At 40.4% G+C, this 16,410-nt stretch overlaps 1 protein-coding gene across 4 annotated transcripts in view; it reads right to left on the bottom strand.

The window, feature by feature from the left end:
• The window catches only part of pygo2 (pygopus homolog 2 (Drosophila)), a 30,120-nt gene extending 14,419 nt beyond the window's left edge, over window positions 1-15,701 (bottom strand). The window contains exons 1-2 of one of the 4 annotated variants that reach the window (XM_036970944.1): window positions 14,757-14,895; window positions 13,809-13,951 (exon numbers count right to left, since the gene is read on the bottom strand). In XM_036970944.1, the coding sequence (XP_036826839.1) occupies window positions 13,809-13,824 (16 nt within the window). In that variant the 5' untranslated portion in view covers window positions 13,825-13,951; window positions 14,757-14,895. Of the gene's footprint in view, window positions 1-13,808; window positions 13,952-14,756 lie in introns of all 4 variants that reach the window. The other 3 variants (XM_036970945.1, XM_021560720.2, XM_036970946.1) reach the window with 3 other exon arrangements.
• Window positions 15,702-16,410: the final 709 nt, after the last annotated feature.

Here is a 16,410-nt window from a genome sequence, read left to right as displayed (position 1 = left end):
AAAACTGATTGTTCACTGTTCATTTATTTTCTGGCCCTCCAAGAGATATTAAAGAAATGTATTTGTAATACAACTGCATTTACGAAAGGAAGGTGAGACCTGGAAAAGGCGATGACTTCGCTACTCATTCGCTCCAGGCTGGGGTCACCATCTGTTTAAGTTAACATAAAAAAAATCTCATTACTTTTTTGCATACAAAATAGGGAAACTATAAAACTAGATTCAGGCTAACACTGATGTGTTTCCCTTTGTTTTTCTAGGGTTACCTCGGTGGAAGCCAACAATCTTCTCCAGTTGGAGCAGTTGGATGGTCGACCACTGAAAGCACTGAAGCCCTTCACTTCAGTGAAGACCGATAGACTAAGTATATTAAGCTTTGGTTGACATTTGAGAAAGCAATACATTTTAGTTATGTGGAGCTTATAAAAATGTACCTCTTTAATTTACCTCTCCAAATTACTTTAGGACCATTCACTGTCCAAGTACCCCAGGTGGTATCCCATCCACCAGAATCTGTGAGTTCGGATCAGTCTTGAGTCAAAGAGGGACCAGCTTGAGGTAGGCTATTTCTTCCAAAAGCGTTGAAAAGTACATCTTTCGCATTTATAATACTGCACTAATCAATCAAATTCTCTCACAGTAAAGTATAACCTGTGTGTTTGCCTCTGTCTCCTACCCTGTTCCCTCTAACTCTGGACAGGTTTTTCTAGGAGCTAGGGGTTCTGCCCAACACCCAGACGTGGATCCACCTGATGTCCTCCATTACCAACCCCCCCTCCAACTTTTCATTACATCATCTACAGATAATCATGTCATTATCTGCTAAGACATTTTTTTTTGCTCTTCAAGTTCCCCTTTCGAGCCTTTTGAGAACCAGTGACAGGCAGAACCTCCAGACACACCAGATTTCAGTATTTTAGTCTATGATAGCCATGTGAATGTACATAAAATCTGTGAAAATAAATGAATGACAGAACTGTACAAAAAAATATCAAAGTTGATGCATTAAAACCTTAAATATTTCCAGGTTGGTTTTCACAGCTGTTTCACAAGATGTTAATTCTTGTAAGTTGTAAGGTATCCTTTGAAGGTATTTATTTGTTCCACATTATTCATTGTTGTATCCTAGGACCAACAGTAGATGCATATAAACTCAGCAAAAATAGAAACGTCCTCTCACTGTCAACTGCGTTTATTTTCAGCAAACTTAACATGTGTAAATATTTGTATGAACATAAGATTCAACCACTGAGACTCGAGGTCGACCGATTAATCGGAATGGCCAATTAATTAGGGCCGATTTCAAGTTTTCATAACAATCGGAAATCGGTACTTTTGGGCGCAGATTTTTTTTATACCTTTATTTAACTTGGCAAGTCAGTTAAGAACACATTCTTATTTTCAATGACTGCCAAGTAACGGTGGGTTAACTGCCTTGTTCAGGGGCAGAACGACAGATTTTCACCTTGTCCGCTCGGAAGATCCAATCTTGCAACCCTACAGTTAACTAGTCCAACGCTCTAACCACCTGATTACATTGCACTCCACGAGGAGACTGCCTGTTACGCGAATGCAGTAGAAGCCAAGATAAGTTCCTAGCTATCATTAAACTTAACTTATAAAAAACAATCAAGCAATCATAATCACTAGTTATAACTACACATGGTTGATGATATTACTCGTTTATCTAGCGTGGCCTGCGTTGCATATAATCGATGCAAATGCTGGGGGATGATTTAACCTCTTGAAGCTAGGGGGCACTATTTTTACATTTGGAAAAATAACATTCCCAAAGTAAACAGCCTATTTCTCATGACCAGATGCTAAAATATGCATATAATTGACAGATTAGGATAGAAAACACTCGAAAGTTTCCAAAACTGTAAAAATATTGTCTGTGGGTATAAAATAACTGATATTGCAGGCGAAAGCCTGAGGATAATCCAATCAGGAAGAGCTTCCTATGCGTGCTTGTCCTCCATTTAAAGGGATATCAACCAGATTCCTTTTTCTGTGGCCTCCCTAAAGTGTCAGTCTTTAGACACAGTTTCAGGCTTTTATTTTGAAAAAATTAGCGTGAAGGAACACATTGCGTAAGTGGAGAGGTGGGGGCTCTCAGAGCGAGTTGGTGCGCAATTGAGTAAACCGGCCATTGTTCCCCCGCTGTTATGGAAAAAGCTAGACACTCGGTTGATATATTATCGAATATATATTTTAAAAACTATCTGAGGAATGATTATAAAAAACGTTTGACATGTTTCTGTGGACATAAACTATTTGGAATTTCCATCTGCGTTGTCGTGACCGCTCTTTCCTATGAATTTCTGAACATAACGCGAACAAACAAACATCGGTATTTTGGGTATAAAAATAATCTTTATGGAACAAAAGGAACATTTGCTGTGTAACTGGGAGTCTCGTGAGTGAAAACATCCGAAGATCAAAGGTAAACGGTTAATTGGATTGCTTTTCTGATTCGTGACCAAGCTTCCTAATTCTAAGTGTGCATAATGCTATGCTATCGATAAACTTACACAAACGCTTGGGTTGCTTTCGCTGTAAAGCATAATTTCAAAATCTGAGACAACAGGGTGATTAACAAAAGGCTAAGCTGTGTTTCAAAATATTGCACTTGTGATTTCATGAATATTTTCTAGTAATATTATTTGACTGTTGCGCTATGCTATTCAGCGGTTGCAGACGGAAATTATCCCGCTACAGGGATTGGTAGCGTCAAGTTATCAAAAGCACATTTGCGAAAAAAGCACAATCGTTGGACGACTACCTAACCATAAACACCAATGCCTTTCTTAAAATCAATATACAGAAGTATATATTTTTAAACATGCATATTTAGCTAAAAGAAATCCAGGTTAGCTCGTGAAATTGTGTCACTTCTCTTGCGTTCATTGCACGCAGAGTCAGGGTATAGTTTGGGCAGCCTGGCTCATTGCGAACTAATTTGCCAGAATTTTACGTAATTATGACATAACATTGAAGGTTGTGCAATGTAACAGCAATATTTAGACTTAGGGATGCCATCCGTTATATAAAATACTGAACGGTTTCGTATTTCACTGAAATAATAAACGTTTGGTTTTCGAAATGATAGTTTCCGGATTCGACCATATTAATGGCCAAAGGCACGTATTTCTGTGTGTTATGTTATAATTAAGTCTGATTTGATAGAGTAGTCTGACTGAGCGATGGTAGGCAGCAGCAGGCTCATAAGCATTCATTCAAACAGCACTTTTGTGCGTTTTGCCAGCAGCTCTTCGCAAGCACAGCGCTGTTTATGACTTCAAGCCTGGAATGGAATATTGAAGTCTCATGTTAAAAGGAACCACCAGCTTTCATATGTTCTCATGATCTGCGCAAGGAACTCAAACGTTACCTTTTTTACATGGCACATATTGCACTTTTACTTCTCCCTTTTTTTTGCATTATTTAAACAAAATTGAACATGTTTCATTATTTATTTGAGGCTAAATTGATTTTATTGCTGTATTATATTAAGTTAAAATAAGTGTTAATTCAGTATTGTTGTAATTGTCATTATTACAAATAAATACTTTATTTCCTTTTTTTTATTTATAAAATCGGCCAATAATCGGTATCGGCGTTGAAAAATCATAAAATCGGTCGACCTCTAACGGACACATAAACCGAGCAAGTTCCACAGACATATGACTAACAGAAATGAAATAATGTGTCCCTGAACAAGGGGGAATGGGTCCATATCAAAAGTAACAGTCAGTATCTAGTGTGGCCACCAGCTGCATTAAGTACTGCAGTGCATCTCCTCCTCATGGACTGCACCAGATTTGCCAGATCTTGCTGTGAGATGTTAACCCAATCTTCCACCAAGGCACCTGCAAGTTCCAGGATATATCTGGGGTAGAATCGCCCTCACCCTCACCCTCTGATCCAACAGGTCCCAGATGTGCTCAATGGGATTGAGATCCGGGCTCTTCACTGGCCATGGCTGGTGGCATTGTCATGCTGGAGGGTCATGTCATGATGAGCCTGCAGGAAGGGTACCACGTGAGGGTGGAGGATGTCTTCCCCATAACGATGATGCTGTGACACACCGCCCCAGACCATGACGGACCCTCCACCTCCAAATTGATCCATTTCCAGAGTACAAGCCTCGGAGAAACGCTCATTCCTTCGACGATAAACGCGAACACGACCATCACCCCTGGACTCGTCAGTGAAGAGCACTCTTTACCAGTCCGGCCTGGTCCGGTGACTGTTGGGTTTGTGCCCATAGGCGACGTTGTTGCCGGTGATGTCTGGTGAGGACCTGCCTTACAACACGCCTACAAGCCCAACCTCTCTCTGCCTATTGCAGACAGTCTGAGCACTGATGGAGGGATTGTGCGTTCCTGGTTTAACTCGGGCAGCTGTTGCCATCCTGTACCTGTCCCGCAGGTGAGCTGTTCAGATGTACCGACCCTGTGCAGGTGTTGTTACAGGTAGTCTGCCACTGCGAGGACGATCAGCTGTCCGTCCTGTCTCCCTGTAGCGCTGTCAGTCGTCTCAGTACGGACACTGCTATTTATTGCCCTGGCCACATCTGTAGTCCTCGTGCCTCCTTGCAGCATGCCTAAGGCACATTCACGCAGATGAGCAGGAACCCTGGGCATCTTTCTTTTGGTGTTTTTCAGAGTCAGTAGAAAGGCCTCTTTGGTGTCCTAAGTTTTCATAACTGTGACCTTAATTGCCTACCATCTATAAGCTGGTAGAGTCTTCACGAGGGTCCACAGGTGCATGTTCATTAATTGTTTATGGTTTATTGAACAAGCATGGGGAACGGTGTTTAACCTGTTATGGCTGCAATCCCGACATCGGGATCGATATGACAACTACCAGTGTAAATAGAGGGCGCCAAATTCAAACCACAGAACTCTCATGATTACAATTCCTAAAACATACATGTGCCATATCATTTTAAAGCTATTCTCGTTGCTAATCCCACCAAAGTGTCCGATTTCAAATAGGCTTTTCAGCGAAAGCACTACAAACGATTACGTTAGGTCTCCACCAAACCACAATATGCACAGCCATTTTCCAGCTACAGTGCCTTGCGAAAGTATTCGGCCCCCTTGAACTTTGCGACCTTTTGCCACATTTCAGGCTTCAAACAAAGATATAAAACAATTTTGTGAAGAATCAACAACAAGTGGGACACAATCATGAAGTGGAACAACATTTATTGGATATTTCAAACTTTTTTAACAAATCAAAAACTGAAAAATTGGGCGTGCAAAATTATTCAGCCCCTTTACTTTCAGTGCAGCAAACTCTCTCCAGAAGTTCAGTGAGGATCTCTGAATGATCCAATGTTGACCTAAATTACTAATGATGATTAATACAATCCACCTGTGTGTAATCAAGTCTCCGTATAAATGCACCTGCACTGTGATAGTCTCAGAGGTCCATTAAAAGCGCAGAGAGCATCATGAAGAACAAGGAACACACCAGGCAGGTCCGAGATACTGTTGTGAAGAAGTTTAAAGCCGGATTTGGATACAAAAAGATTTCCCAAGCTTTAAACATCCCAAGGAGCACTGTGCAAGCGATAATATTGAAATGGAAGGAGTATCAGACCACTGCAAATCTACCAAGACCTGGCCATCCCTCTAAACTTTCAGCTCATACAAGGAGAAGACTGATCAGACTGACTCATCACTCTGGATGAACTGCAGAGATCTACAGCTGAGGTGGGAGACTCTGTCCATAGGACAATAATCAGTCATATATTGCACAAATCTGGCCTTTATGGAAGAGTGGCAAGAAGAAAGCCATTTCTTAAAGATATCCATAAAAAAGTGTATTTTAAAGTTTGCCACAAGCCACCTGGGAGACACACCAAACATGTGGAAGAAGGTGCTCTGGTCAGATGAAACCAAAATTGAACTTTTTGGCAACAATGCAACACGTATCTCGGACCTGCCTGGTGTGTTCCTTGTTCTTCATGATGCTCTCTGCGCTTTTAACAGACCTCTGAGACTATCACAGTGCAGGTGCATTTATACGGAGACTTGATTACACACAGGTGGATTGTATTTATCATCATTAGTCATTTAGGTCAACATTGGATCATTCAGAGATCTTCACTGAACTTCTGGAGAGAGTTTGCTGCACTGAAAGTAAAGGGGCTGAATAATTTTGCACGCCCAATTTTTCAGTTTTTGATTTGTTAAAGAATTTGAAATATCCAATAAATGTCGTTCCACTTCATGATTGTGTCCCACTTGTTGTTGATTCTTCACAAAAAAATACAGTTTTATATCTTTATGTTTGAAGCCTGAAATGTGGCAAAAGGTCGCAAAGTTCAAGGGGGCCGAATACTTTCGCAAGGCACTGTATTTTTTTACATTGGATAAAAGAGACAGAGCTAGAAAATGGTATATCATACACTAACAGTACAGTTGCGGAACAATTCAAGTCATTCTGCTTTGGAAGTTGATAAACTTGTAACCTCACTTGAGAAAATGGGTCTTGAATGTTTGGTACAACTACTCAAGAGTAGGGTTGCAAAGGGTCGGAAACTTTCCGGTGAATTACTATAATTTTTCCGGAAATTTTCCACGGTAAATAAAGCCTGTGAATTTTGCTTAAATTCATCAAAAAAGTTAGCTTATAACAGTGAACCTCTTTGTGGGATACACATAAGGCAAATCTAGGTCTGGTGGAATATTTTGGTTAAACTATCCCCAAATCAATGGAATTGCAACCCTTCTGCATGCAGTGTATTCTTCCATCACATGTGCAGTGCACTCTTCCATCACATATACAGCTGATTCTCAAGATCTTGCACACTAATGAGATGCTATTGAGCCCACACTACTACACTGTCTGAACCAAGGACTACATGCTTTCTGGCTTTGATTACAATACTGTGTGGGGTGAATATATTTTATATAAATAGTAGCCTACAGCAAAGTGTGTTTAACTCTTTTGGGATAGGGGGCAGCTTTTTCACTTTTGGATGAATAGCGTGCCCAGAGTGAACTGCATCCTACTCTGTAGTATATGCATATTATTATTAGTATTGGAAAGAAAACACTGAAGTTTCTCAAACTGATTGAATAATGTCTGTGAGTATAACAGAACTCATATGGCAGGTGAAAACTCCAACCTAGAAGTGGGAAATCTGAGGTTTATAGTTTTTCCAAAGCTTGGCCTACCGAATACACAGTGGGATATGGATAAAGTTGCACTTCCTACGGCTTCCACTAGATGTCAACCGTCTTTAGAAACTTGAATGAGGATTCTACTATAAAGGAGGGGCTCATGAGACCTGTTTGAGTCAGTGGTCTGGCAGAGTGTCTCAGGCTCGTGACGCACGCTCCCGACAGTTAGCTCTCGTTCCATTGCTTTTCTTCAGACATAGGAATTCTCCGGTTGGAACATTATTGATGTTTTATGTTTAAAAAATCCTAAAGATTGATTCCATGCATCGTTTGACTTGTTTCTACGACCTGTAACCAAACTTTTTGAGTTTGTCTGGACGAAGTGCCTGCGCCTCATGAAGATGGATTACTGGGCTGAACACGCTAACAACAAGTGGCTATTTGGACATAAATGATGGACTTTATGGAACAAAATCAGTAATTTATTGTCTAACTGGGATTCCTGGGAGTGCCTTCTGATGAAGATCAAAGGTAAGTGAATATTTATAGTGTTATTTCTAACTTCTGTCGACTCAAATATTTCTCTGGCTGAATTGGGCTCGGAGCGCCGTTCTGAGATGATGCTTTTCCCGTGAAGTTCTCAAAATCTGACACAGCGGTTGCATTAAGGCGAAGTCTATCTTTAATTCTGTGAATAGCAGTTACATCTTATCAATGTTTATGAGTATTTCTGCAAAATCACCGGATGTTTTGGAATCAAAACATTACTGCACGTAACGCGGCAATGTAAACTAAGATTTTTGGATATAAATATGCACATTATCGAACAAAACATACATGTATTGTGTAACATGATGTCCTATGAGTGTCATTTAAAGAAGATCAAAGGTTAGTGATGAATTTTATCTATATTTCTGCTTTTTGTGACTCCTATCGTTGGCTGGAAAAATGGCTGTGGTTTTTTGACTTGGCTATGAACTAACAATATGCTGTGCTTTCGCTGTAAAGCATTTTTGAAATCGGACACGATGGGTAGATTAACAAGATGCTTATCTTTCATTTGCTGTATTGGACTTGTTAACCTCTAGTGACACCCCATCCCGGATAGCCAATGTTCCTTTTTTTCCAAAGGAAGGCGAAATAGCTCCGTTTGTTCTTCACGTTTGGCTGAGAAATCGACCGAAAATTTTGGTCACGACAACGCCGGAAAATATTCCAAGTTAGCTCCATAATATCAACAGAAACATGGCAAACGTTGTTTATAATCAATCCTCAAGGTGTTTTTCAAATATCTATTCGATAATATATCCACCGGGACAATTGGTTTTTCAGTAGGACCGATTGGAAAAATGGCTACCTCTGTATTTTACGCGAGAATCACTCAGAGCCATCAGGTGACCACTTACGCAATGTAGCCGCTTACGGGTATTCTTCAACATAAAGGCGTAAAACTACGTCACAATGCTGTAGACACCTTGGGGAATACGTAGAAAAATTAATCTGGTTGATAGCCCATTCACTGCTCAATATGGACGCATTGGAACGCAGAGCTTTCAAAACATTAGGCACTTCCGGATTGGATTTCTCTCAGGCTTTCGCCTGCAATATCAGTTCTGTTATACTCACAGACAATATTTTTACAGTTTTGGAAACTTTAGTGTTTTCTATCCTAAACTGTCAATTATATGCATATTCTAGCATCTTGTCCTGACAAAATATCCTGTTTACTTTGGGAAAATCATGTTTCCAAAAATGAAAATACTGCCCCCCAGGCACAAGAGGTTAATGTGTGAAAGTTACATATTTCAAAAAAATATTTTTGAATTTCGCGCGCTGCCTTTTCAGCGGAATGTTGTCGAGGGGTTCCGCTAGCGGAATGCCTGCCCTAGAAAGGTTCAATAATTTCTAACTTGTTAACAATTTCTGCTTGTTAGTTTTTGCTACCATGTGGGTTTTATCTTGTTTGATTGAGCCTGCTAACGGAGGATTGTTAATTCACCTGTTTCCTTACATGTTTCATTTTAAAACATTTATCTTACAAAAGGAGATGTTTAATCTAAATCCTTAACTATTTATCTGTAGATGGAATGGGTTTTTTTGTAACTTGTTTTTCTAATCTTTAAAGGAAAATGCCACGGGCACTATCTGATGTGTGGAGACATTTCACTGCAGCTAATGTAGAAGGACAATCTGGGTACATTTGCAAATACCGTTTCAAATCATTTGAAGAATGCAACAAAGATGCAGAATAATTTGGCCAAGTGCATAAAGTTCCCTCAGTGATCACAACAAGCAACCTCTGACAAAGGTCCCTCTACTTCTATTCGATGTGAAACTGATGAATCAGACACCTTATAGCAACAGTTCATGGTTCTCCTGGAATCAGAAGTTTGACTCAATGGAGGAATGTAGCCAGAAAAATGTCTTGCTCAAAATGTATGCAACTTATTCAAAAACTCTGATGCTCACAGGCAATGTGTATTGGAAGAGATTTCTGAATGTTCTTCGCCCAGCATAAAAACCCCTCCAACCAGACATGCTTTATCTACTCATTTGCTGGATGCAGAGTTCAGAGTTCAAGTGAAGGTCAAACAAATCATAGAGAAAGCAGACTATCGCAATCATCTCTGATGGGTAGTTGAATGTTCTTGGGAAAGGAATAATTAAATACCTCTCCACCCCTCAACCAGTACTCTACAAAAGCACAGACACAAGGGACAGCAGACACAGTGGTCTCTACATTGCAGATGAGCTGAAGGCAGTCATCAATGACCTTGGACCACAGAAGATATTTGCATTGGTGACAGACAATGCTGCAAACATGAAGGCTGCATGGTCCAAAGTGGAGTTGTGCATTGAATCTGCTCCTCATGGACATCATGGCAATGAAAACAATGGATACACTCTACAAGAGAGCCAGAGAAATAGTTAGGTATGTGAAGGGTCATCACGTTATAGCAGCAATCTACCTCACCAAGCAAAGTGAGAAGAATAAGAGCACCACATTGAAGCTGCCCAGCAATACCCGTTGGGGTGGTGTTGTCATCATGTTTGACAGTCTCCTGGAGGAGAAGGAGTCTCTCCAAGAAAATGGCCATATCACAGTCTGTTGATATGGACAGCCCCATCAAGAGGATCCTCCTGGATGATGTATTTTGGGAGAGAGTGGTAAGCAGCCTGAAACTCCTGAAACCTATAGCAGTAGACATTGCAGATTGATGGAGACAATGCCATCCTGTCTGATGTTCAGACTCTGCTTGCAGGTGTATTTAAGAAATCTATACTGCTGTTGGTAAAATTATGATTAAATGACTGAACAAATCATTTTAAATGATTTCTGTTAATTAGAACTGTCAGCTCAGTGGTGATTGATAATGTTGAGGTCAAAAGTTACCTGGGAGTGTGTTAGTAAGTTAGAATGAACTTTTCACCTTACTTCATCCCGGTCGAGAGGAGTGGATTCTGTTAAAGCAATGAAATTACGTCATGATTTGTATATAAACTGTTGCTCGTGGTGAAGTGGGAGCGCGCTCCGAGAATAAATTCTGTTACCTATTATTGGAAAGACTGGTCTCCGTCTATTTTATGCAAACAAGAATCTTACAAATTCTCATAAAATAGATTAAGGGTTTTCAATTAATGAAAGCACATTGGCATAATTAAATTACAGTAACAACTGCCCTGCCCACTTCACTATTGCTCCAAAACAGAGGAAACTGCAGTTCTGAAATACATCAAAGCCTGACAACTTCAGCCTGAAGCCCATACACGCCGCAGCGTACATGTTGGACCCCAAGAATGCTGGAAAGCGAATCCTGTCTGTTGCAGAGATCAATAAGGCCTATGGTGTCATCACTATTGTGTCTCGCCACCTAGGCCTGGATGAGGGCAAGGTTCTTGGCAGTCTGGCGAAGTACACTTCCAAGCAAGGGCTTTGGGATGGAGATGCAATATGGCAGTCGTGCCAACATCTCATCAGCCACCTGGTGGAAGGGACTTTGTGGATCTGAGGCTCTTTTCCCTGTTGCCTCCATCATCCTCCAAATCCCACCAACACCAGCCGCCTCAGAGCGCAACTTGTCCTTGTTTTAGGAACACACACACCAAAGCATACAACAGGCTGACCAATACAAGGGTTGAAAAATTGGTGGCCATCCGGGCAAATTTGTCACTTTTTGAGCATGACAATGAGCCATCCTCAACACTGTTGGAAAGTGACAGTGAAGATGAGGACTAAGTCTGATGTTCAAGTGGTGGACATTGATGAGGTTCAGGGAGAAGACATGGAAGCCTGAGAGGGAGACAACTAAAGCTTTAGTAGGTTTCTAGACTATCATTTTAGAGATGCGATGGATCATTGGGGATCATTGAATATTCCCTTTGTTGTTGTTCAGTCAACTCATTTGATTAGAGTTCAATTCGTAACTAAATAGTTTTTTTTATTTCTATTGGAAGGATTTAAAATCATACAATTATGTCTCAATATGATATGGTAAATATATACATTTACATTTAGATGGTATTAATATTAATTTGCATACATTTCCAATAATTCCCATATATTACCGATAATTCCCATATATTCCCCAAAATGTGCAACACTACTCAACAACCCTTCTTTATCTACACCCATTCAGTATCGGTCACACCATCTAAAGCCTTAGCCCCACCCATCTCTTTAAGGATTCACATGTGAGGCCTTGTACTAAACAACCAAAGATTTCAAGACTAAAGGCTGATTTATACTATGGGTGTGTTTGTAAATTTAATCTGGAGTGTCAGAGTGTGCTCAGAGTGCGCTCTGGGCGTTCATAAACTCAGAGCATTGTCAGATTGTCCATTCGTAAACTCAGTGGTTGCTCTAGGAGTGTTGAGTGCACACTGGACGCTCTGGCCGAGGAGTAGGGTTGATCCGAGCGTTCCAACCTAACAGCAGCAGTCAAGCACCCAAGCTAACTGGCTAACGTTGGCTAGCTACTTCCAGACACAAATGAGAGAACAGCTTACTGACCATTTTACTCACCCTAGCAGAGCTGGTTAGGCTGTTTTTATGTTATTCAGGGCATTGGTGACTGCAACTGTGCTGTTGGCAACAATTTAGTTACGCTTTTTTCCAACTTTAACTGACACCGGCCATATTCAACTGGTGTTGAGCATTCGTAAATGTGTCAGTTATTCTGCGCTCTGGCACACTGACGAGAGTGCTCTGAAATCAGAGTAGATCGCCAGACCGTATTTGCCAGCTACGTCTATCGACAGTTGTCGCAGTGACATCATCCCAACGGATAACGTCACGCAAATGGCTCTGAGATACAAGTAACTACACAGATCATACACGTAACGTTAGCTAGCTAACAGTACACTAACTTCAAATGAAAACGACTGACAAAATGTGAAACGTGTAATATCTGAAAATGTAGCTAGCTAGACTATCTTACCTGTATACATGGATGGACGCTTCACCCTCTCTGTCATGGATACCATGGTTTCCCTTAGTTTGAAGATGTTATCTGGAGACAGGTGTTTTATACAACAGCCTTCTGTTGTATAATTGTTCTCTTTTCGACTCGGTCTGCATTTTTGCAATCAAACGCCTGAATTTTCTCCATCTCCTTAGCTATCCTACACTAATTCCACTGATTTCAAAACTCGGTCCTCCAGAAACTGGAGAGCAACACAGTTCTGCTACGTGATATCTTTCAAAAAAGCCGCGTTAGAAAGGATTACCTACACATACTGACCAGCTCACGTTATAGACAGAAGCGTGCTACATCCAAACTCATCTCTCTGCATGTCCAACCCACTGACTATCTCAGCCAATCATGGCTAGCAGGAAGGTTGCTAGCTTTTTCTGTGGCTAAACTAACTAGGCTTGTCATTTAACAATTTGATTCATATTTAAAGATGGCATACAAGTGTTAAGGCACATAATTTCCAAGAAGGCATTTCAGCCCCAAAAAAACATTTAGATAAAAAAAAAAAAAATGTAAATGTACGTTCAAATGGCTCTTCTGTGAAGTAGTGACATAAACCTAGTTTCCTGAAACGAGTCACATATCTCCATGTTACAGCGCTTGTTTACGGAAGACATAGGCCGTCACTTGTGCTAATTAGCCATCTAGCATGCTCCAAACACCCGTGTGTAAGCTAATTGGGGAGGAAGTGAAGATCTGTGCAAAACTGCTACAGTAAGTGTCTTTTTTATTATTTATCGGTGACATGAAAGATAAATATGTTTAGAAAACGATGACTGACGTCTCTGAAGGTCATGAACAGTCAAAATTATGTTTCTCATTAAATGTGATGATATTCGGATGAAACCAGATCAAAGTATATGACCAAAGTATGAAACATGACTTTTGCATCTACATTGATAAAGTTTGATCATAAATTGTTGGTCCCCTCCCACATGGATTCACAGGGCGGTATTATTGAGGGGATAGGGGGATGTCACCCTAACTCATTTTAATACACCAATGGTAACATATTCTCTTACCCAATTGAAATAAGTACCACCTTATAACCAACATCGGGGAGAAGGCGTGTTTGCGGAGGGGCGTGATTTATATAGCTAGATGGCTACTCTACTAGTGCCCAAATTGGGACTGTAGGCTGTCAGCAAATACAATTAAAAGTTTACACCTCATCTATGGCAAAGATACTTACATGTCTTCCCTTTCATCTGCGTCTGGTGTTAGCTAGTTATTGGCTAGTTAGTTCTTGAGCCAGCATGGAACAAGAAGATGGGGGGGGGGGGGTCAAAACTCTGACAGTTGTCATGTCAACACATCCATCAGTGCTGCTGTGAACTGCATCACAAGAGACATGCCAATCGGGAGATGAATAAATAAATAAAAATTACACCATTGATGGAACTTCAATATTGTTTGAGTTGCTTTGTGTATCACCAAATTTGCTTGAGATGATTTTACTGCAACACTGCATCCAAGTTTATTGACATAGGCATTTCAAAGACATGTCAGTAAAGGCGACCTCATGAATATAAGCTCCCTGCCTACTCAGCCTGTATTGTCAAACAGAATGACTGTTTGGGACCTTTAAAAAACACAGCATCACAATTGGTCCCATGTGGCTCAGTTGGTGGAGCATGGCACATGCAATGCCAGGGTTGTGGATTTGATTCCCACGGGGAACCAGTACGAATGAATATGTATGCACTCACAACTCTAAGTCACTCTGGATAAGAGCGTCTGCTAAATGACTAAATTGTAGTTTACATGGAGGCGAATTTAATGGTTGAAAACACTACACATGGAGATGGATTTTCAAGAGCTACACCCGCTATAATATCTGAACTGTGTATGTACCGATAAACTTAGATTTAATTTGAGTGTTGAACAGCCACAACAAATCACCAAGCAGGTTTGGTTGATTATGAGACACAGAGGGAAATAATGGACAAATCATGAGAACGTAGAAATGAAATTAATACAAGGCAGGCTAATACCAACATGAATAGCAGGTCAGACAAACTACATGACAGAACAACTGTCTACAGTCCTGTAAGACACGTGGATTTGCAGCAGTGGTAACTAATGGTTAGTTCTGATCTGAGACAGACGGGGGTGAATGAATGAATTATCATATACCTACCTTTGCCTCGCTTTCCTTGGCCTTGTCCCGCCAGTAGTCTCCCCGATTCGGCAGCCATTAATATGACTGTCGGTGCGGTGACATTTCACCGTTCATATCATGTAAGAATTTTTTTAAATTACGAAAAGTCTTGATAATTTGGACCTGAGCAATACTCGCAAGTAGAGTCATACACGATCTTTGGATATGAGGACGGTTTCTATAGATAGATCCCCTTGCAATTCACAACTCGTTTTACAGCTAGATATCTTGCGCACACCGCTTTGACTGTCACGGAGTTCGGTGGCCAACAACTGTGGCTAGCCAGGGTTAGTTTCAGCAGCCACCTTGCAAAAGATGAAGAGCCGGGCTGAATGAAACTGTGGATAATGTTTGCCAGAATGCAAGTTGCTTAACACTACCTTCCTCGCTCTAAAAATAATAAAACTTAGTTACAGATGAGTAAAGTTAGCAATTAAGATAGTTGGCTAGCTAGCTGGATAGCAAAGTTAGCTATCACATTTGGGTAACGTTAGTCGCTAGCTAGTTACTATGTTTGTGATAGATAACATGTAGATTATGATTTATAATAATTCATCATCTACATTCAATTTGGTTAATTGACCAGTTTCGCCTTCATAGCAAGCGGTACAAAATAACCGGTCTCTAGTAAAATGTTAGCTACGAAAAGCTAGCTAGCTTGCTAGCATTATTGGGAAGCAAACTATACCCTTTCTCCGGCGTTGCTTGCTCTGCAGTCCGTTAATATGAACATCTCCGGTGTGTCATTGCCGATATACCAGTCCTCACATGGTATAAGCTTTATGTTGTGATACAGCTTAAAATAATAATTCATACAAAAACGCAAATTTTGCCATATTAATCACGGCCTCTACTGTCGCCGCCGGACAAAGAGGGCCAGGCAGGAGACGCGCACCCGGGAACATTACAACTCAGAGGGAAAGTAGGGGTGTCCTAAAACGAGATTTCTAAATCAGTCACTCTGCATACAGGGTGATAATAAACGTTATTACACTTCATAATATTTCTAGCTGTAGTTTTACCGATTCATTTTGTGCAAGAAATAGCACACATTGTTTACTTAATTTGTGAATGACCTCACCTTTAACAGCAGGTTATGGAGCAGTCTAGAACGGACCACTTTCAACGCTGAAGTAGGGATGGACACAAAAGTAATCACATCCCATTACTTTTTCCTAATTTTGTGTTACAGTTTGTATTTCAAATGGATTCAAATTGAAATGTTGTGTCACTGGCCTACACACAATACCCCATAATGTCAAAGTGAAATTAGGTTAAGACATTTTTACAAATCAATAAAAAATGTAAAGCTTAAATGTCTTTCTTGAGTCAAGTATTCAACCCCTTTGTTATAGCAAACCTAAATAAATTCAGGAGTAAAATTGTGCTTATCAAGTGACATAATTAGTTGCATGGACTCCCTCTGTGTGTAATAATAGTGTTTGAAAAGATAAACAACATGCTCGACTCCACCTTATATAAACTTAAATCGGGTGCTGTATCCTCATATCTAATCCAAAGAACAGAAATATGACAGCACTCCGGTAAATACATCCGCATGAACGTTTTGGGTATTAGCCCTTTTTAAGCGTTTAAGGGCAATGTCAATCAATGTCACAACAACAATACCTCT

Source organism: Oncorhynchus mykiss, chromosome 32 (genome assembly GCF_013265735.2).
Source record: "Oncorhynchus mykiss isolate Arlee chromosome 32, USDA_OmykA_1.1, whole genome shotgun sequence".
Classification (NCBI taxonomy): Eukaryota; Metazoa; Chordata; class Actinopteri; order Salmoniformes; family Salmonidae; genus Oncorhynchus; species Oncorhynchus mykiss.
Note: the sequence above shows the minus strand (reverse complement) of the source record. Positions and strands in the feature narration are given on the sequence as shown.